Source organism: Pogona vitticeps, chromosome 1 (genome assembly GCF_051106095.1).
Source record: "Pogona vitticeps strain Pit_001003342236 chromosome 1, PviZW2.1, whole genome shotgun sequence".
Lineage (NCBI taxonomy): Eukaryota > Metazoa > Chordata > Lepidosauria > Squamata > Agamidae > Pogona > Pogona vitticeps.
Genome location: NC_135783.1, coordinates 117,010,135 through 117,033,372, shown reverse-complemented (window position 1 = coordinate 117,033,372; position 23,238 = coordinate 117,010,135). Strand labels below are relative to the sequence as shown.

At 41.7% G+C, this 23,238-nt stretch overlaps 1 protein-coding gene across 3 annotated transcripts in view; it reads left to right on the top strand.

The window, feature by feature from the left end:
- COL19A1 (collagen type XIX alpha 1 chain) overlaps positions 1–23,238 on the top strand; it is a 217,577-nt gene that overhangs the window by 59,223 nt on the left and 135,116 nt on the right. For all 3 annotated transcript variants that reach the window (XM_073000073.2, XM_078386107.1, XM_073000079.2), the window contains 3 exons: positions 6,074–6,199; positions 8,619–8,672; positions 19,838–19,891. In XM_073000073.2, the coding sequence (XP_072856174.2) occupies positions 6,074–6,199; positions 8,619–8,672; positions 19,838–19,891 (234 nt within the window). The remainder of the gene's footprint in view (positions 1–6,073; positions 6,200–8,618; positions 8,673–19,837; positions 19,892–23,238) is intronic.

Below are 23,238 nucleotides of genomic sequence, written 5' to 3'. Positions count from 1 at the left end.
TTTAAATAGTTTGGATGGTCTTGGTGTCAGACTCCCTGGACTGAAAGTGCTCTAACTAAGGGCCAGGTCAGCAAACGAGAAAACAACAGCCATCCTGGATGAGCATGCTGATCTGGTTTGTATTACAGAGACTTGCTTGGATGAGGCAGAGAGTGTTAACCTCATTGAGCATTCCCTCTCATGAACCAGAGTCAAAACTGACCCCCTGGTTCACCAGTGAGTTGGTGATGATGGAAGAAGTGAGTGAGAGACTAGAGAAATGATAGCAGAAACCCCAGAGTGAATCCAACCAGACACAGGATAGGGCCCACTGAAAGGCCTACTTTGTGACAAAGGTGGCAGCAGAGAGATTTTTCTTCTCTACCACCATTGTGTCTGCACAGAGTTATGCTACATGCTGAACGGGTTCAAACAAGCATTGGAGACTTGGCTCTTCCACCAGGTTTTTGAGATCTCGGCCTCCCTCTTACCATCCTTTTTGCCATCCTTTTCATCATCCTTTTTACTACCTTTCTTGCCATCTGTTTTAATTTATCCTGCTGGATATTATATTTGTTGCATGTATGTATTTGTGGCGGAATGCCCACGTCATTCCTGTCCATCATAAGGAGCTCAAGTGCAGGAGCCTATGATAGGACAGGAGGGGCGGAGTTAGGGTGACAGACAGTTAGACAGAGAGGGGAAAAAAGGAAAAGGAGATAGGGAATGGAAGTGAGAGGGTTGGGACATTGAATTGAGAGAGTTAAGACAGTGATTGGAAAGTTGGTGTGTTATAGAGAATAGGAAAGAGTTAAAAGGAATACACAATAGATAGATGGTCAAAGAATATTGTTAAAGTGGTTATTGTGAATAAAAGCACATACAAGCAAACGTGTAATCAAATCAATCCTATTTAATGAATGATCCTCAACAACTGTGATTTATATCTGTGATTAAAGATCAATAAACCTGTTGTATTGGCAGCACGTGTCTGAGATACATATATTGGGTATAGTCTGGACTAGATCCACTGGTGGCAGCATAAAAAGAGGAAGCGCATCCAGAGAGTGGACCAGTGTTTGGGGAGAACAAACAAGGGACACTAGGGGGACGCAACAGTATTATTTCATTTTTTAATCATGTTTTGATATTGTGCTATTTATCTTATTGTTAGCCACTCAGAGTAGCCTGGTAGCCAGATGGTGTGGGGAATGAATGAATGAATGAATGAATGAATGAATGAATGAATGAATGAATAAATAAATAAATAAATAAATAAATAAATAAATAAATAAATAAATAAATAAATAAATAAATAAATAAAGCTGGGTAATCAAGGGCCTATTGCAGGCTGGCCTGCAGGATGAGAATGCAGACCACATTGTAGCCTGCTGTGAAGGAATTGCAGGATACTTTGAAGACAGCATCGGACGACCTTGCTCAGATCCTCTCTGACTTAGATGCTGTAGATGATGCAGGTCCTGTGCAACTTTGACACCTGCTTGTCCTTTTTTTAATGGATAAGTTTTTACAGTCTGAGGATGCAAACAGGATCCGTAAAGAGATGAAGGCTACCACATACCTCTTGAATCCTTTCCCTTCCTGGCTTATAAAAGTTGCCAGAGAGGACATGGCTGAGCGGGTAAGAGGACTGGTGGATGCCTCCCTGCAGCAGAGTAAGATCCCAACATGCTTAAAGGAGTCAGTAGTAAAACTACTGCTGAACAAGCCATCCTTGAATCCTAACATACTGGATAATTATCAACAATTCTCTAATGTTCTGTTCTTAGGCAAGGTCTTGAAGCTGGTCATGGCTTCACAGTTTCAGGGGTTCCTGGATGAAACAGACACCAGGATCCATTTTAATCTGGCTTCAGGCTTGGTTATGGGACAGGCTGCTTTGGTCACCTTGCTGGATGACCTGCATTGGGAACTGGACGGGGGAAGTTTATCTCTGCTGTTTCTGCTGCTTTTGATATCATCAATCAAAGTATCCTTCCAAGATGGGTCTTATAAACATTTTTAGAGGACAGTTTGATTCTTCCTGGATAGGAAGATGGTGCTAGTGAACTGTTCTACACCCTGATCATTGACCTGTAATGCAGTGGTTCTTAACCTTTGTTACTCGGATGCTTTTGAACTGCAACTCCCAGAAACCCCAGTCAGGACAGCTGGTGGTGAAGGCTTCTGGGACTTGCAGTCCAAAACTCCTGAGTAACCCAAGGTTAAGAACCAGTGCTGTAATGTCCCTTCAGGCTCTGTTTTGACCTCTGTGCTATTTAACATCTACCTGAAACCTCTGGGACAGGTTGTCCAGAGTTTTGGTATTTGTACGTGGATGACGCCCAACTCTCTCTCTTTTTTCATCTAAATCTGAGGACACTGTTTTAGTTCTAAAGTGGTGTCTGGTGTCAGTGATGGATTGGATGAGGGTGAATAAACTGAAACTTAATCCTGACAAGACAGAGGTACTCCTGGTCAGGGGGGAAGCAGAGCAGCGAATAGGGAACCAACCTGTGCTGGATGTGATTATACTCCCCCTGAAAGCACAGGCGTGTAGCTTGGTTATGACTGTGGTTTCATCCCTGAGCCTGGATGCTGAGCTTTTGGTGGTGGTCAAGCATGCATTTGCACAGTAAGAACTAGTGCAACCAGCTGCACCCATTGCTGGAGATGTCTAATATGGCCATGGTGACAGATGCCTTAGTTACATTTATTTATTTATTTATTTATTTATTTATTTATTTATTTATTTATTTTAATAGTTAGTTAGTTTAGTTAGTTTAGTTAGTTTAGTTAGTTTAGTTAGTATACCACCCCATTAGAGTGATGCACTTCTCTGGGTGATCTATAGTTGGCTGAAAAGACAATAAAGATAAGTCACATAAAACGACAGAAACAATAGAAACAACACTGAAACAACAGCTACCTCCTGGTTGGATTACTGTAGCACAAACTGCATGGGGCTGCCATTGGAAAGTAGGTCCAAACTGTTGCAACTAGACTGTTAATTGGGCTGGTTATAGGAATCACATAACACCCCCCCCCCCAATTGCAGCACCTTTCCTGGCTGCTGGCCCATTTCCAGGTACAATTCAAAGTGCTGGTTGACGTATAAAGCCCTAAATGACTTGGTTCCAAACTGTTTCAAAGATGACATCTCCCTTTAGGAGCCTGCCTGCCTGGGTTTTAAGATCATCAAGGGAGGCCTTTCTCTTGATCCCACCACCTTCACAGGTGCATTTGTTAGGAACATGAGAGAGGGTCTTCTCTGTTGCTGTTGCCAGACTCTAGAATTCCCTCCCATAGGGGGCAAGGCTGTCATTCCAGAAGTGGGTGAAGACTTTTCTCTTCAGGCAGGCTTTTCTTTAAATGACTGGCTGACTAAAGGGAGTTCTTAAAGAAACTATTGCATTTCTGTTGTTTTTAATTGGTTTTGAACACTACTTTTGGCCACGAGTTTTTAAGGTGACATTTGTTTAATTCTTTCTTAATATTGGAATAATTTGTTGTTTTTAGCTTTTATGCCATTTATTTTAAGATTATTTTTTAGTTTTTATACTGCTTATTTTAAACTTTTAATTATTGGATTATTTTTAGGAGAAATGCGAGGTAAAATGTTTTAAATAAATAAATATGTAACTGGGGGGGGGGACACCAAATCACAAAGAGAGTGCTTTTGCTAAGACCAATATCATAATTTACTTGTTTGAAATAAGAGTTGTATCTGTATTTGGATTTTCAAACAACTAATTACATTTTATTTTGCATGCAAAAGAAACTGTGGTTTCCAAATGAACAATGGAATGTGAAGTAGCAATGTGGCTAACAGCACAATTCTATACATGTTTACTCAGAAGTAAACTCCATTGTGTTCAGGTAGATGTGCATAAATATAACTACAACCTTAGACAGGATCAGCAGTACACATAAGAGTAAGACTGTAATTTTTTAAACTGCTAAAAGTGGGTTTAGGTGGGATCTTTCACCTCATGCACCCAAACAATTTGATCAACTTAATTTCAGTACAATGTGTCTTGATTTGGGCAACTTAGGAGCACCATTCATTGCTCTTTCTTAGGCAGCAAATGTCTTTTGATGGCCCCGAAGTGGAGAGATGAGAGAGAAGAACTGGCTTTGAGTGAAGAAGAGGTGTGCCTTGGCCCTCATGTTCAATTACAGTGGTGCCTCGCTTAACGGGCGCCCCATTTAACGACGAATCCGCATAACGATGAAGATTTTGCGATTGCTTTTGCGATCACATTGCGATGTTCCCTATGGGGAAAAATCACTTTGTGATTTTTCCCCATACGCCCCATTTCCCCCCAGCTGACTGGCGGGGGCTTGGGAAGGACCATGGGGGAGCCCTCCCCCACGGTCCTCCCAAAGGCCCCATTTTCGCACAGCTGATCGGCGGTTCCAAAATGGCTGCCCGCTGTGTTGCCTCGCTTTAGAGGCACCGAAAATGGCCGCCCCTATGGAGGATTTTCGCATAAGGTGAGTTTTTAAGCCCATAGGAACACATTAAACGCGTTTTAATGCATTCCTATGAGCTTTTTTATTTCGCATAGCGATGTTTCCGGATAGCGACGATTTATCCGGAACGGATTATCGTCGCTATGCGGGGCACCACTGAAACTTACTCCAACTTGCTCCAACAGGCTTGGCACCTCTAATACTAGCAGACAGATTCCAGTCAACATGGAAGAAAAACCTACCTGCTGAATTATCAAGGCTGGGCTTCTCTCCAGGTGTCGTCTTAGTGATGGGCATTGCCAATGCCAAGGCAGCCATCAAAAAAAGGATCTGGGATGTCGAGAGTCGAGAACATTTGGCGGTATACGATAAACTTAGCATATTTAGGAGCAGTTCCTTTAGAATGCCCAATTACTTATCCAAAATAACAATCCCTAAATTTGGGAAAGCTTTTATGCTAGCTAGGTTTAATGTACCTGCATCCAGACTACTGGAAAGCATATATCAAGGTTTGCCAGTTGTTAATCGTGTGTGTCCTTACAATGAGGTGGAGACTGAAAGTGTTGATCATGTCCTCTTAAAGTGCTCTTTCTAACGAGACGCTCGGAGGGATGTCCTCGAGCCAATATTGCAACAATTTCAAGGGAGGTCCAGAGAATTTTATGCTGTGCTCTTACTTTTGGACAAGAAGCCTGATTTAACCAGTGGCAAAGTTCTGTGCAGTAGCAATGAAGTGTCACTGGTCCCTACTTGCACCGATCAAGGGGAAGCTAGATGTTTCGTAATGCTTTAGTAATAATGTGTACTGGCCACCCTATTTTCTATATCCTACACTGCTTCAGAAAATGACACTGGAGGTGGTACAGAGTTTACCTCAGTCCAGCGAAACTAAGGAGGTGCCATCTAATTGAGATACATTCTAACTCATTGTGTTATAGTCACATTTGGATATATCTGCTAGTCAGTGACTGTAATAAAGCTCATTGATTGATTCATTCAAATACATTAGAGGCCTAGTCCTGAACCTTGGGTCCTCAGATGCTCTAGGACTGCAACTCCTAGAAATCTAGGCAAGCCCAGCTAATGGTGAAGGATTCTGGGAGGTGCAATCCAAGAGCATCTGGGGACCCAAGACTGGAAACCACTGCATTGAGTATGCTCCATTAAACTCACTGGGTTTTCATTTATTTATTTATTTATTTATTTATTTATTTATTTATTTATTTATTTATTTATTTATTTATTTATTTATTTATTTATTTATTTATTTATTTATTCTGGGCAGTTTATATGTTATAATAAGCATTCATGGGATTGCTCTACAGATTCCTGATAGAGGGCTCGAAGTTTGTGTTTGTTTGTTTGTTTGTGTCTGTGTCTGTGTCTGTGTCTGTGTCTGTGTCTGTGTCTGTGTCTGTGTGTGTATTTGGAAGAAACAAATTTCCCTTGGCCTGATTTGGAATTAATTTTGCGATTTTCATGATGTTTGCAGAATTATTTTCCTCACCCCATCTCAAAGTGTCTCCTGTGCAGATGCAGAAGATGCTGTAGAAAATATAATTTGATCATTGACGATGAAGTTGACTTAACTCAAAATATTGTGTATTTATAATTTCAGTGTATTTTGGAAGAAAACATGAAAGTTACTACAGCATCACCATCAACTGTTCACGCTGGTGAAATACATGCCCTTCCAATAATGGAAAAAAAACCAGAAGAAAAATGCTTTTGTTATCCAAATAAGGTAGAAGAGTCATTTGTTTACATTTGTGCTTAGTGTGATCTATAAAGTTTATTCTGCACCAAGCTACTCATTTTTACTTGTAACTCTGCTTGTTTTATCTCAGCTAAGAGTTAACATTAGGGGATGTTATTTTCTGCAGCCTTTTTGGATTTAGATGCTAAGAGCACAAAAAAAGGGCCTGTGATCATATAAAGTTATAAATTGTACTGCAAATGGCATGGCCGTGCCATGTTAAAGATGACATAACTCCAGATTCTTAGTTCTGATGAAACACATTTTTGCTATAAAAAGCTTGAAGGGTTATACTGTCAACCCTCTGACTTAGCATGGATGATATCAACTACTCAGATTTAAGGGAGATTAGAGGATTTTACCGGAGAGACAAATACTATAATAAAGGGTGATTTCACCTACTTCAGATTGATTGGATAAATATCACTCCAAGGTATGCTGCAGAGATGAAATTTCCAAACAGTCTGAATGACCATTTTCTAGAATAGCTAGCTTGAGAACCAGCACGGTGTGTGGCAGTCCTTTGCTTATTCCTACATGGAGCAGAGGGACTAGGTTATGATGTCAGTATAACCTGTCTACAATGGAAGAATAGTATTCATAGTGTTCAATTTCAAATGTGCAGATATAGAAAAGGCTGAAGAAAGGCTGGTTTTTTTTCATCAAAGGTGAATGAGAAAAAAATGGGACATGCAGACACACATAAACAAAGAAAGTCTGCTGTAAGTAGAAAGCTAGTATGCTTTGGTGCAAAAGTATGATCCCAAGTGAAGCCATTTTCGCTGCCTGTAAAGTGGGGAATCTGTCCCTAAACATAGCGGGGAGCCATTTTAATTACCCGGTGGCCATTTTGAAACCGCCAATTAGCTGTTAAAAAATATCATTTTGCGAAGAATCAGTTCCCAAAGCAGGGAACAGATCATCGCAAAGCGAGAAAAACTATTTAGACCAAAAGCGATCGCAAAAACGTTGTCGTGAAGCAGTTTTGTCGTTTAATGAGGCAATCGTTAAGTGAGGCACCACTGTACTGTGATGCAGGTCTCTCTCTAGAATGTTGTAACTCGTAGGAGTTTTTAATTTCTGGTAGAAATATCTTTTTGCTTCACAGTAGAAATACAAAGACCCGCAAAGAATAAAAAGTGCATCCTTTTCTCGTTAACTAGTACTTAAAAGTCTCAGTAATTCACTCTGAGACATTTGTAGGAGAAAAAAATACAAAACATTTTATTTACAGTTACTTGAAATTACAGACTTGTGCACACTGTTTTCTTCTTCACACATACTACCAACCAACCAAACAGATGTACAGCAACAAACGGGGCAAAAAAAAATTAAATAGAGGGGTAGAACACTCAATGGAGAGGTGGGTTTCTCTTTGAATTTCAAAAGCTGGAAGGAACAATTGGTTAATGCTGGATCAAAAGAAAATCACCCTGGCCCAGGAAACTGCCTTCCAGAGATTCAAACTATAGCAGCATGTGAGGCTGTAAATAAAACTGCAACAGTGATATCTGTGTTTTAGCCACTGAGGCTTTTAAAAAGCTGTTCATCAAGTACCACTTAAAACTCCTATTTCTCAAGCATGGAACATTTCTTTGGCGGGGGGGGGGGGGAAGCAACCTAAAAATAAAAATTTTGAATATTTAGAATTCTGAAACCCTAAACATTTACAAGGGATGCGCATGAGTTGTTTGCCCAAGACCTGAACAGTAACATAATATAAAAGTTCAAATTAGTATACCTCAAAACCCTTTAATGCTAATGGTGCATTAGAAAATAATAGAAAATGCAGTGATAATACAGAAATAAGAATATTCCAGACACGATGAGCATTCAAAACAGCATGCCTTCCTCTTCAGCACACTCAACTATAGGCAAGGAAGCAGAGATGAATAGGCTATATTTGGGGAATATTGCGATGTTAGAAGAAACTCCCTCTGGCACACTGCCCAAATAAATACACAATAACATAAGGAGCAGGTTTTGTGACCTTTAGCTGGTATAAAGGTTACCAATCTTCAGCTCAGACCTCTCACATATATAGGAGTATTATTGCTCCTAAGGAAAGGGGGGAGAGGCATAAAACAACAGCGGAGATTGTTGTACGAGTTGCTGATGTCACAAAGTCCCGCCTCCCTCATCACACAGGCATAGGGATGATGTCCAGATGAACAAGACAAAAGGGGAGCAGACTAAAGAGCCAAATGTTTCAGATATTATTGGACAAACCTTAGTGAGACCAGTAGTGAGGGTTTATGGGAGTTGTAGTCCAACAATATCTGGAACACCACACCTTCCTTGATAACTCTCAGGTGATGTTAGCATTTGCTTCCTTCCACCGCCCCCCCCCAAAAAAAACCCTTAATATCCCATAGCAGAACCTTCCAGCTTTGTTTTGTTTTCTCAGGGGGAAGCAGGATTGCCAGGGGTAGCTGGTTTGCCTGGTCAGAAAGGAGAAAAGGTAAGAAATTTGTTGAAAAACTTCACTATCAGTGTTCACACAGTTCTTTTGTTTTGCTTGTTAGCAGTATATGTTAGAGAAACTGAAAGAAGCATAATTCGTACAACTTATTCTACATCCTTCTAAAAATTATTTTTACATGAACCACTGCATAATGGTACAAGTTTTATTCCTCTAGTAATAATAAAATGTAAAAATAAAAAGTAATAAATAAAAATAATAGTAATGGCAAGCCTTCTCTCAGTAACCAGGTACCTATGCGTGATTTTTAGACAGATCGTTATGCATTAATGCTTTGACTGGATTGTTAGCATTACTTGTGTTTTCCTCTCAGAGTGACATTTTTAAAAAATTTGTATACTTACTGATCTTTGCCTTAATATTGCCTGTAAATTGATGTAAGATACCTCTTTATTAGAGATGGGGGTAGACCGTCCACTCATGTGTTCGCTACTGCCACTGGCTCCACTCTCCCTTCCAATCGCTCTGGAGCTTGCAGTCGGCTACCCACTCCTGGCAGAAGGAAGGAAGATGAGTCTCCATGCCAGGCTGACAAGTGGATAGCTGACTGTAAGCTCTGGAGCGATTGGAAGGGAGAGCGGAGCCAGTGGTAGCAGCGGACACGCAAGTGGATGGTCTGGCCCCAGGGGGCTGGATCCTTGTTACCTCCAACTGTGCGGGGGTATTCATATTCATATACAAATACCCCCACCTCTACTCCTTATTCATTGTTCATAATTTTTAAACATAGCTTTTTAATGAAGTTAGCCACCGTTATATGCTCATTGTTTTCAACTTCAAATATTGTCTTTCACTGGTGTGAGCCACCCTGGGTCCTTTTCAAGGTGAAAGATGGGATAAAATATTTAAATTAAATACATAAAATAATATCCCACATCCACTGTTCTGCACACCTGTGAAACTCTAAATTATATGGGACACTTGGATCTGAAGAACCATCTTCTTTATAAATTTCCATCATTCTTACTCTTGTTGGTGGGCACCCTGCTTTCAGTGTCTTTTCCTTCTAAAATTACATAGGTGGCTAGGAGGACCATGACTTCTTTCACTGTAGTTTTCAGATTACAAAGATATAATTCTTTTGGCATTTGAGCTACTAGTATTCTCCAAAGTGTATGCTGAACACTATCTCAACTCATACTGAAACTCTGACTCATACTCCCTATTTTGCTAACCATGCCTCCTAATTTCACCAGGATATTCCACTTCAGGTTCATATTTCAGTGACATCCTCCTACTCTCACCACCCAAACTAGAGTTGAGAATCAGCTCTCCTGAGCTGATACTTGATATGTCCATATGCATGCAAGCAACATTAAAAAGAAATCTTTCCATGAAGCCCTTTCTGTATTGGCTTAACCATATTCTTATTTATCTATAATATTCCCTTGAAACTGATGATTTCCAATTTAGGTAATAATCTTCCATAGTAGCAGACATTTTGCTGAAACCCAAACAGACTATATTTCTCTTATCCAGAAGACCAATGGTCTTTTCCAGATTTGTTTGACATATTCTGCCTTTCAAAGACCTGGTTATGTTCCTTCTTCAACTCCTCCTTCCTCTCTTTTATCATTGTTAACCTCACTGTCTCCTTTGGGAATTTAAGTGGCATTGATGTGAGAAAGCAGAACAAAGTAAAAACAATGTAGTTGGCACAGAGGCTGGCATCATTATGTGAAACAAATTTATTTGGAAGGAAGCCCAGTTGCATTCTCAAAAACATAGACATATTTGATAGGCATGTAGCCATAATCCACAGCCCCATAGCCCTGATGACACTGGAGGCCTGCTATATACTTGAAGCAGATTGAAGTAGTAGAATGGACTGAGACATTCCTGGCTGCAGGTGGAGAACTGTATTTATGAATGCTTCCTTTATGTTAAACACTCCATGAAGCAATGTATTCTTGAAGGCTTTCACGGCCGGGATCTTATGGTTGTTGTAGGCTTTTCAGGCTGTTTGGTCATGTTCTGAGGGTTTTTCTTCCTAATGTTTCACCAGTCTCTACAGCCGGCATCTTCAGAGGACAGGACTCTGTCTGTGCTCTGGTGCAGTTTGTGGAATAGTTGAGTATTTATAGCTGTGGGATCAGCTTTTGTCCTTTTTCAGGAGATTGGGTAATTATGGTGATCAGCGTGTTTTTTGTTGTAACTGGAGAAACGTTAGGAAGAAAAACCCTCAGAACAAGTTCAAACAGCCCGAAAAACCTACAAAAACCACTCCATGAAATACTCAATAAACAGAAAAACCAGTCAAATATGTCTATGTTTTGAACAAAGGGCTGGGAGAGAATTCTTTGTCCTGATTTTCTACCAACATGTTATTTGGTTAGGTATTCAGAAATGACTCCTTCCCCTTTTAAGTTTGCATTGATATAGTCCATTGTATTCCCTCAGGACATTTTTCCCTAAATCTCATCTTGTTGAAATGAACATATATCTCAAGTTTAGGATGGAGGACCAAACAAGCTGTGACAGGAATCCTCTTTCAGGAGTTCTAATTCCATACAGATTATTTCAGTCAGTTAAACCAGTGGTCCCCAACCTTGGGCGTCCAGATATTCCTGGACTACAACTCCCAGAAGCCTTCACTACCACATCTCCTAGCCAGGATTTCTGGGAGTTGAAGTCCAAGAACATCTGGAGGCCCAAGGTTGGGGACCACTGAGTTAAACCACTCACCTTATGCGATGGTGTAGGGCTGGTTGGTCATGTAGCTTCCATTGGTTTTCATTAAAACAATTTTGCTCACTCTCATAAAGAATTAGTTGGTGAATGCTGGTTAAACTGGAACTGAAAGTGGTGGGGGCAGGAGGTAGAGAAACAGTGAGGTTATCAGCATGTTCAAAGAAATCTGGAGTCTGTAAGACAAAACAAAACAAAATAGCCCTTTTAAAAGTCTGTGGAGAAGAAGGAAGTGTTCCATTCCTTTCAAATTGTTTCTGAAAACCATCATATCAACAATGCTTTGAAAGGACTTTTTGTGGGGAGAAGCCTTCAATTTCTCAAGATCATTAAAGGACTTACATAAAGCATGGAAGAGGAGACGGGAGGAGGATTTTTCCCCCTAAAAGGAAAGATGATTGGTCTACATTATGCCAAACAAGATTGCTTAAGTTGTGGTGTGGTTGATCCTTGCATGTGGATGCAAGGAGTACTTCAAATGACATGCAGCACCTGAAAGCAATACTGTTTGGCATGTTCTAGATTGATCCAGCTCAGGATAATTGGACTATCTATAGTTGCAATCTTGGTAAAAGATCATACTGGGAGGAAGCTGTGGAATAAAATGTTAAGGATACTACGAACCCATATGATGCACCAACAGTCTCAAGCGAATTGTTAACTGCCTCTGGGCAGCTTGTAGTAGATCAGCTACTGTTAAACTGAACAGCTTGCAAGATTCAACCCTCTTTCTATTAAAATGAAAATCATGCAAAATAGGCATACCTTTAGAATCTAATTTGTTCCAACACTTTGTTAGAGATGGGAAAAGTTACTTTTTTTGGAGTCCATCTCTCATAATCGTATGGTCAACTCTGGATATTGTTATCAGAAGGGCTTAAGGAGAATAGCTGCTTTATTGTTGTTACGGAGCTGCTGTATGTATCAGGCATGTGTGTGTTATGTGCCACCAGTTGGAACCAACTTATAGCTACCCTAGTAGGGCTTTCAAGGTAAGGTAAGTGAGATATTTAAGGAGTGGTTTTACCAGTTCCAACACCCAGCTGAGTGCTCGTTTGAACCCAGGTCCCCTGAATACTCAGTGTCTTTCATTCTGTCCACTTATACCACACTAAGTGTCACACATTGTGTGTAGGATCTAATTAATGTCATTAAGTCTTTCTTTGCCCTTGAATCTGAATATCAGAACACAGAACTACAGAAATTTGAAGTAGATTGCATGTAAAAATATACTACTGGAGACAACAGAATAGTTCAGAGCTCTCTTAAAATAGCTGATAACAAGACAGGAAGCAAAAATATGACATAAAGCTCATTCTATGGGCACGCAGAGAAGTTGACGTGAGTCACTTCTGATCCTGCTGTTGTCTATCCTCCTAAACATTGGAGGCAGTTGCTAATAACATAGTCATCAGGGTGCCATCCTGTTGCTGGGTGAGTGAGCCAGCTTCACATGCTTGCATTCAAAACCATTTCAATGGGAAAGCGTAAACATAATTACTTCAATTCACTGGATTTGAATTTCTGGGTTGAGTGCAGCATGTGTGGCTCATTTTGCTTGATTTGCTCATCCCCCTGTGCCCATGCCAATAAATAAGTGTTGCCAGCTGGATTGTACAGGTGCAGCCCTTTGAATTTCTGCAAAGGAAATCTGTGATTAGAAGAAGACAGGTATAAAAGCAGCAGGATATTGCTTGTGGAGGCAATTTACTATGTAGACAGCAGTAGTGACTTGCAGATATTTACTTTTTGAAAACACGAGCTTAGTGCATTGGCTAATTACTTCTCATTCCTTATGCTGGTAGAAACAGTGATGTGAGACCATGTTGTAACCTAGCACAGCTGTATGGACAGTTGCTTATCTCAGGAATTATCCTTGCAGAATGGGGCATCTCATCTGCAAACCTGGGGGCCTGCCTGTGTTTCAGAGCCCATCTTCCTTTTCAAAGCCTCTTATTCATATCATGCGTTTTGTTTAATATTGCTAGATATAGCCTTGATATGTGACATTTCGTATTTCACTCTGCTACGTACCTAATATCTCACATACACACCTCTCCCACACACAACGTTTAACAGACAGCAACATATGTTTTCCTGTACTGGATGTGTAGGAGATTTTTGCGTCAGCTAGATTTTGTGATGAATCATGGAATTTTAGAGGTTGTGCAACCTAAACGTACTTATGAGATGGTGTGGATGTTCAGAAAAAGTGGACATTTCCAGAGTGAAAATTGTTTGTTTTTGAGACCCAATTTCTAATGAATATTGATTCAGTGAGCTAGTTTAACCATTGTTTAGGCTTACAACTTTAGCTCCAACAAGCCCATGTGCCCTACACATCTCTGGAGCATTTATTTATTTATTTATTTATTTATTTATTTATTTATTTATTTTATTTATTTATTTATTTATTTATTTATTTATTTATTTATTTCCCTCCCTCTGTGAGGAGGAATCTGTAAGTTTTTGATTAATGACAATATAGTTTGCTGCATCGTTTGAACCCAGACAAACTGTGGTTAATTTTAAATGTAGCTAATTTTAATTGGAAGAAATAAGCTTGTTCCACACCACGTTTTATGAAATTACATTGTTTTTAACAATCCTGGGTAGGGCTAAGCATAATAGAGGGTTCAGATGACTTGGCAAACTGCACTTACTTTACAATAGTTGTAGAGGATGGTGGAGTGCAACAGTCCAGAAAGAAACTAAACTTTTAAATGTAATGCTAAAACATGGTTTAACTGTGGTTTAATGTTGTGGTGTGGAACCTCCACCCCATGGGCTGGATGTAGTCTGTCAGGTCTTTCCACCTGACTTTCTTCCTCACTATCCTGCTGCTTTGAAAAAAAGAGAAGAAGAGTGAAATTGGCTTCAATTGGGATTGCTGACCTGGACTGGAGAGGTTAGAGACGTAGTGACTGAAGACGTAGAAGCTATAGGCACAAAAACATTTACATTGATCACTACATTTGTATTTTTAAAATCAAATAATCCTTTTTATAATCTCATTATCCAAATAATGAGATCCCTTTTTTACCCTTGCCAAGTTGAAGATTTCTGGCTTTCAGGATCTTCTTATCGCCTCATAGCTCCAAGATTCAGAATGGGAAAGACTGGCTCTATTGTACTTGAGATTTCAGAGCAGCAACTGGAAGAATCTGATCTAAAACAGTTGGTTCCTTGCATCCTCTATGCAATGAGACAGAAAAGGGAATCTCCTAAAGTATGGTAGGAAGTGGTTGTTGTGGGTTTTTCGGGCTTCTTGGCCGTGTTCTGAAGGTGGTTCTTCTTAACGTTTCGCCAGTCTCTGTGGCCGGTTTCTTCAGAGGACAGCAAACTGTGCTCTGAAGTAGGAAGGTTAACCATACTAGATGCTTCAGGACTTGATATCCCAAATCATCTTCAGGATATCTTACCTTGAATAGACCTAGGGGCTAAACCTTATTGATGTAAATGCACCCCATATTGGTCAACAGTAATGGGCCACGGTTGACCTAAACCTCTCTGTATACAGAAAGCATAAAACTTCTTGAAGACCGTTGCATGACTGCACCTAGTGCGGGGTGCCAGTGCTAGACTAATGGCCCTATTGGCCTCAGCCCACCAAGGTTTCATACCTCTTCCAGCAAGACATCTGGCTGGGACTGTGCCCCCAGAGCCAACACCCTGAACCAGTCAATCTGTTGATGGGACAGGGCGTCAGCCAGAGCATTGTTTACACCTCACACATATCGCTCCTGAAAAACTATATTAAACTGTAAACAGTGCAACGTAAATGCCCACGCTAAACATGTGACCCTCCCTGATCTTGATGAGAGAGAATTTACCACATGAATCATTGCCATGTTGTCACACCAAAAGGTTGCAGCACAATTGGCCCTCATGCCTGCCCAGAGCCATAGCGCCCCTACAATTGGAAAAAAAATTCCAAAAAGGTAAGGTCCCTAGTGAATTCCAGATCATGCCACTCCTTGGGCCATAACCCATAACACCACCTGGCCTTAAAATAAATTCCATAACCCAAAGAGCCTGCAGCAAGAGAATGCACCTGTAAATCTGTCTCCAGGCGGACTGTATCCTGCCAAAATGATACTCCATTGAAGCTATCTAAAAAACGCAACTATACAACCAAATCCTCCTCCATCCCAGCTGAAAGGTACCTCTGATGATGTGGCTTTGAAAGTCCTTTCATGGCCTCACAAAGTCACCTAAGGAAAGCCCTGCCCGGTGCTACTACTTTGCACGTGAAATTGAGATGGCCAAGCACTACTTGAAACTCTCTCAACGTAACTTTTTGATTAGTCAGCATGGCCCTTAACCGTAACCTGAGGTCCACTAATTTGTCATCAGGTAACCTGCTAGATTGTTGAACAGTGTCTAATTTGATTCCTAGAAAAGTGAGAACCATGGCTGGCCCCTCCGTTTTTTTCTGCAGCAAGGGGAACTGCTAATTCTCTGGCTATCCTCTGAAATGACTTCAGGATCCATTCACAATGGGAGGTCCCTTGCCTGCAACAAAAAAGATAATAATGCACTGCATGAGGGAACCCCACTCTGTGCTTGAGCATCCACTCCAAGAACAAGCGGAAACGCTCAAATGCTGCACAAGATATGGAACATGCCATTGACAAACCTAGGTAACACAAAATCACTAGAGTGCACCAGCAGCAAATGAAATGCTGACTGAATGTTGCATTTAGCCAATTCTGCACCATGTCCACATGTCCTAATCACATATACTGCTGTATCAAATGAGGTGTACAGTGGTGCCTCGCTTAACGAGTGCACTGTATAATGACGAAATCGCATAGCGATCTCTTTTTTGAGATCGCTAATGCGATCGCTTACCGATGGCCTCTATGGCCAAAACTCGCATTGCGAAGATCGGTAAGTGTTTCGCTTACCGATCTTCTCATTGCGACGCCGGGAAATCAGCTGTTCAGCGGCTCCAAAATGGCCACCGGATGACCCAAAATGGCCGCCGCAACCATTTTCGCGCCCTGCCCTCGCTTACCGAAGGCGCGAAAATGGCGTCGCTATGAGGAAACTTCGCTTAACGGTGAGTATAGAAGCCATTGGAACGCATTAAACTAAGTTTAATGCGTTCCAATGGCATTTTGCGTCCCATTTAGCGATGTTTCCTCATAGCGAGGGTTAATTCGGAACGGATTAACCTCGCTATGCGGGGCACCACTGTACTTAAAAGAACACAATTCCTGGGGGATCATATCATTAACTGAGTCCCCTGCCAGGTATGACAAATGGTGAATAAGTCTATATTCACCCAGTGCTTTTCAGGCATCACTCCCAATGAGGAGGCCCTCAGCGTTTGAACCCATGACTCCTTAAATGGGCCTAGCACTCTCCCTTCTGCTATTGCTTTGCAAATCTTTTTCCTTATCACCTCTTCCATTCCTACAACTGACTTAAAATTTTGCACATAGCAGCTACCCTCTTACCTTGAAATGGGATCCTAAAACCACACCTAAATCCTTTCCTCAAATAACTGGCTGCTTCTTTATCTGGATATAACTCCAGCCATTTCTCCAATACTGAAACTGTAATTGGGCTGGGGCCCTTTTCCAGAGTTAGCCGACCCAGGAGGTGGCCTCTTTGTATTCTCTTGTTCCCTATTTGCCCCTGGCCCTGGTCTCCCCCGAAGCAGGTAAATGATCCATGTGGGGCACTGCAGATGGAGCATTGGTGCCTAAATCTACATGGCTTGCAGCTACGAAACCCTTTGGAATTAAACTCCCAGCGGACCAAGTGGGGTTGAACCACCTGACACGCCAATGTGTGGGGAATATTTGTTGCAACTGCTTTTTGAATCAAATGACAGCTGTCAAAGCAGTCATCCAAGTTGGGCCAGGATGGGGTCATCAACTGTAAACCATAAACCATGGTGCTGCACATCCCAGTGCATCTCTGGGTGAATCGCCACTCCCATACGGAACCCCTCATCACAGAGAAGCCGCACATGCCCCGGGAAATCCACAGAGGCCCAGTAAATCAAGTCCATATATTGAATCAGTGAAAAGGCATGAAGGTTGCGCCCTCACAATGATTCTGGCATTAATGAAGAAACCTGGAAGCCAGTTAGCCCAGCACCTCTCAGGCTTCTTTCTCCTAATTCTTTTTTCTCTCTATCATCTTCCTTATCTCCCTTCTTCTCCTCCAACTTTCTGTTTAAAAACATCAATGTATTCCTGCCTCCAAATTGTTTCTATTGTGGATGGAACGAGATGATTCCCCCAGTAGCAGGGGCTGATCCCCATAAGGGAGAGCCCTGCACAAAACAGAGTTATAACCAGTATCCGGAATAGGGGAAAGGGATGACTGTCTAAATTCCTTCAGCGAAACCTGGGGCCTGACTGGTCATGAACCACTGAGGGTAGGGTGCCGTCCAAGGCTTTGAAGCTGGTGCTGGTGAAACCCTCGGCAGTGTCCCACTTGGATTAGCTGACATCACTGGCGCAGTGGGCATTTGGTTGAACCCGGGTGGGCTCACTGCACCCATGGCCAAATACACTCACCTTATGCCACTGTATCTGTGTGTGGTGGCTCCCCTGGTGGCAGGTTTGCAGCCCTGTCTGGACTGCCACTGACCACTCCTGACCCCAGTGTGCTACCAACTACCACAACCTCAGCTGCCTCTGTCCGTCTCTCCTCCCTATCCTCTAACACCGTGGTCCCCAACCTTGGGCCTCCAGATGTTCTTGGACTTCAACTCCCAGAAATCCTGGCCAGCCGTGGTGGTGGTGAGGGCTTCTGGGAGTTGTATTCCAAGAACATCTGGAGGCCCAAGGTTGGGGACCACTGCTCTAACAGGACACCCTCGGGCTCCCGGCTTGCTTCGTCTGCTGCTGCCCTGACTCCCGAGCAACGGTGCTGCTCCTCTGTTATTACAACAGCCGACAGCATAGCGCTCTGCCCACCAGGCAATGCTGTCACATATGTCTCTCCTGAAGGGCCTGATTGCACAAACAAACAGAGGCCAATCTCGGGAGAGGCAGGCAAGATGAAGGCTCCTTCAAGCTCCTCCTCCCCCTGGCCTTGATGTAATTTTCCTGCGCTCATCTCCTCCGAGCAGGCAAGCAAAGTGCAAACATAGTGGCAGCTTTGCGCCACGTGGAGCGCTCTTTGTAACAAATTGTAAGGGGCTATTCTGTTATAGGACTTTTGTTTGTAACTTAACTAGATAAAATAAATACATGCACAAGTAACCAGTTTTTAGAAACACTTTCTCTCTTGTACACTCAATTCTAATTCACCCTTCTGATATTCCACTTTCAGTTTACGGTCTAGAGAGATTAGCTGTGTATTAGAAGCATGCAACATATGATCTTCCCAATAACTATCAAACAAGGAAGAGGAAAGGCTATAACAATACATCATGGAAGAAGTGCCTGGAGAATCAGATTAGTGTCATAATACTGGCAAAACATATTCCTTTATTTATGCATTAGAATGCAGGCATACATGGCTAATTATTATTATTCTGTACCAGACTGCAGCTTTCCTGTTGTTGTTTTTAATTTTTGATCCCTAATGTTACATCAGCCAAAGGGCATATTATTATTATTAAGTTCATTAGTGGACAATGGTCCAGACCTTCAGAATCTATAATTCCTGAAGTCTGCAGACTTTGGGTTACTTACATACTGTTGAGGATCTGTTCTTTACAAATTTTAGAGAAGCGTCATTCGAAAAAAGGTTTTTTTTAAAAAAAATAATACTTGAGTTAGAAAACCTTCTTGCTGAAGACTGTATTTAAGATATCTCATCTTTAATTTCAGTAGTCATATTTGGTGGGTAGCTGGATTTTGGTTTATGCTTGCTCAGGAGGCCATAGGGTAAGGCCAGTAGATTTTATATGCTATTCCAATAACAAAGTTTTGCTATCCCCACTTTGAATGGTTAAAACCTGAAGCATGGTGGCTTTTGTGTTCACCATTGAGTAAGGACTTGTAGTGAATGTAGACTGGTGCTAGAACTTTTGGATTTTGTGAATTAAGTTTTCCAAGTGGAACAATTCTTTTCTCTACTAATCAAAGGTCCTTGACACTGGTATTTCTTTCTGCAATGCCAAGAGACCATGAATGTTATGTCATGAACTAATGCAAGGGTAAATTTAATTCTTGCTTTATTTTGCTAGAAACATCACTGTAGATTTTAAATCTTTCAGGTCTAATTTGCTATTTGATTTGTCCTCTTTACAGTACATAGAATGTTTTGTTCAGTAAAACGCTTGCTATTCTCTCTCTCTCTCTCTCTTTCTCTTTTGGGTGGGTGGTTCCTTTTGCCATTCACATTTAGGAGAAACGCAAAAATAAAAAATGTAGCAGAATTTATAAAGCAGAATTTAACATTTAAAGGACTTAAACATTTTGTTAAACAGCTTTGCATTTTCATAAGAGCACAAATATCTCTACAACAAATTTATTTTGTAGGGTGAAGAAGGTACTAAAGGAGAAAATGGCATCCCAGGATTTCCAGGGGAAAAGGTAAGATTCTTGTATAGAACTTCACGAATTGTGGTGATAAATTATTTTGTTTTTTAAACTGAAAAAAAAAAAGATTGGAAGAAATTTGGGGAACGGAGGGTTGTAAACAGCTGATTTCCTGAGGACAGAAATGATTTAATATATTAAACAGTGTTGCTGGTTCCCTCCATTTAAAAAATGGGAACTTTTTTTTTTACAAAAACACTTAGCATTTGTTTTAAATTATTCTACTTAAATTTGGGAAGCTGTCTGGATAACTTGAGTTAGGTATCTGGTGGAGAGTCAGACATTGATAGTTCAATTTCCCACTGTGCCCCCCCAGGAGAAGGGCCAGCCGGTATAATCGTGGGTAAGCTACACAGTCCCAAGACAGTCCTAGAAGAAGGGAATGGTAAATTCCTTTTGAGTGCTCTGTACCTAGAAAACAACCTGGAAAAGGGTTGCTATGAGTCAGAATTGACTGTATGGGATATGATGAGGATAATGATGATGATGTGTGTAAAGATAAGAGTTTGTGTTCTCCTCTGTGTGGGATTTCAGGTCGCATGAAAGCATCATGTCTCTCATGTACAAGATATGACATACCATTAAACCCAACACGGGCAACACATTTTATCTATGGAAGGTGCGTGATCTCAGAGAGTGAACAGTACAATCTAGAGATGGGCATGAAGTTCAGTAGTTTGGCCTGGTTTGGCACAACAGCCACACAGGTGTTCTCTCTGTGCCATGTTTTCCCTTCCCTGCCTCCTCTGCACTACCACCACTCACTGTAGCAGCACACATCCGGCGGCTGCCCACTCAGATGAGGAGGCAGGGCAGGGAAGCCCACAATGCTGCTGTTCAGTGGATAATCATGCAGAGGAGGCAGAGGCGGGAAGTGTGCAACTGTCAGTGATTGGGCAATCATGCAGAGGAGGTAGACGAGGGATGTACTCAGGCAGGCTAAGGGAATCCAGGCCTTTGCAAAGATGGCAGCTGCAGCTTCCCTACCCTAAATGAAGCCACAGCTGCCATCTTTGCAAAGGGCAGCCAGTCTCCCTTTTAACATGTGTGGCTGTAAGGCCAGAAGACCTCTGCAGCAGTGATTAAGGTAAGAGGGTGTTGGTGGGGGTGGGATGGAGTGGGGCTTAAGATAGGAAAAGGAAGGGGGTGGGGTAGGCTGTGGTATTGGGTGGCTGCCTTTCCGCTGCCAATCAGGTAATCGGCAGCCGGTAGGCAGAATTGTGTTTTTTTGTTTGTTTTAAATATGAAAGACAAATAAAAACAGGTAAATATTCATCCCTTCATATTCGTAGGGCCTCTCTGGAACCCACAAATACGATTCGATGAATATTTAACAAATTGGCTATATTTGTCAGAAAAACCGATCCATTTTTTTATTTGTCCCCATCTCTACTTGTGATTCTCAGCTGGGTACTATTTTTTCCCTCTGTAAATAGAGATCCAGCTAGGGGACAGCATGAGTCTGGAGGCTGCTGTATGGAATGAAAAATCACAGTGATTTACTATGCTAAAATAGGTCACAGTTAAGGTAGACATATTTGGGTCAATGTAACTTGCGGAGTAGTTAACTCACCAAATCACAACTGATTCAATAGGTTTACTCTAGCACCATTTGTTATGCTGAGCAACAGGATTTTGGTTATTGCTTATTTTAGTGCTTTTGCTTATTTAGGCCCAACTAAACCTTACAGATAACCTATTACTAGAATAAGACATTCTTGTAGGGTTGATTGTGTCTAATTGTCACAAAAGGGGCTTTCCTGTAATTTGCAAATTAGCTTGTTTTGTTTTATAGTTGGTCCTCAAGCCAGAAGTATGGATTTGTATTTTTATTTTTCCTTTGAAGGCCTGATTTCCTAGACATGAAAGACTGCTTCAGTTACATATCCTGAACAGTAACATGAATTCAACTCTAATGATGGACTGCCTCTAACATACAGGGACATTCACCTAGGACCATCTTCTGATATCCAAAAATAACGATGACTCAGGAAACAAATGGCCTTCACTATAAAGATTTTCTGGCATGCCTGAAAATTGTGGACCTTTTGTGTTCCATAAGTTAAAGGCAAATTGTCATCGCATTAAATTTGAACAGAGATAAAATTATATCTGGAATTGGCACAATAAAAGCATAAAGTCAACTGCTTTGAAGGGAAAGAGGGAGATGAAATAAAATAAGCAGGCCATAAATTACTTGTATAATGAGTAGAAAGATTAGTCAAAATTGAGTAGAAAGATTAGTCAAAATAAGCGTTCAAGTAGAAAGAGCATTGAATAGAAAGATTAGTCAAAATAAGCATTCAAGAACAAGAGTGGAAAATTATCTACTGCTTGCATCTGTAAATAATTTGATCTTGCACAAAGTAACATATTAACACATTTCTCCAATTGTTACACTGGTCTCAGAACCTTGCAGTTAATAGCTGGGGGAGATAGAAGCAGCAATATAAACTAGGAATTAGATACTGTATTTGCCGGCGTACAAGATGACTTTTTTGACCCAAAAAACATGCCTCCAAATGGGGGGGTCATCTTATACACCGGGTGCACTTCAGTTGGACCAGGAAGGAGCCGCTGCCATTGAGTGAGTGACGTGGGGCCGCGTCAGCCGGGGAGGAAGGCAGGCGGGCAGGCCGGCGGTTGATCCGGACGGAGGGAGAGAAGCAGAGCCGACCATGCCTCAGTGGCCAGAGCCCACTGCCGGGCTGCCTGCCACCCCGTGCCGCTGAGCCAGCTGCCCGCTTGCCTGCCCGCCACTAGAGAGCTCCTCCTCCTCCTCCGCTGCTGCCGCCCACCCGGCTGCTTCCCCTCCTCCTCGCCCTCTTCATCACTGGCCATGAACTTCCAGGGTGGGCCCAGGCAGAGCCCCGGGCAGCCACCGCCGGTGCTGCAGCAGAGCCATCCACTCTATATTTTGAGTGGAAATGTTGGGGGGGGCTTCTTATACGCCCAGTCATCTTGTACGCCAGCAAATACGGTACCTTTGAATATCAGTACAATGGGAAAACTGGTACTGAAACAAAAAAGGAAGTTGCTCTAATAAGGCTGGAATTATTTTTATTTATTATTTTCCTCCGAATTTTCTGAAAGCGTGAATTGACTCTCAAAAACCGCTATCAATGTTATAAAAATGAAAGCCATCTCTTTTTTTAAGGGGTTCTTTTAATGGGCTTTTTTCGCCCTCTGACATAGATGGACCAGACAGCTGAAGATCACTCATAGGAGGATGGACTGCTTTTCCTGGACACCATTATTGGCTTCTTGAGACAGTAGTCTTCCTCTGTCTGAGAGGAGAGCCTGCCATGCATGAGATGCTTGCTTTGATTATGGCGGTTGTG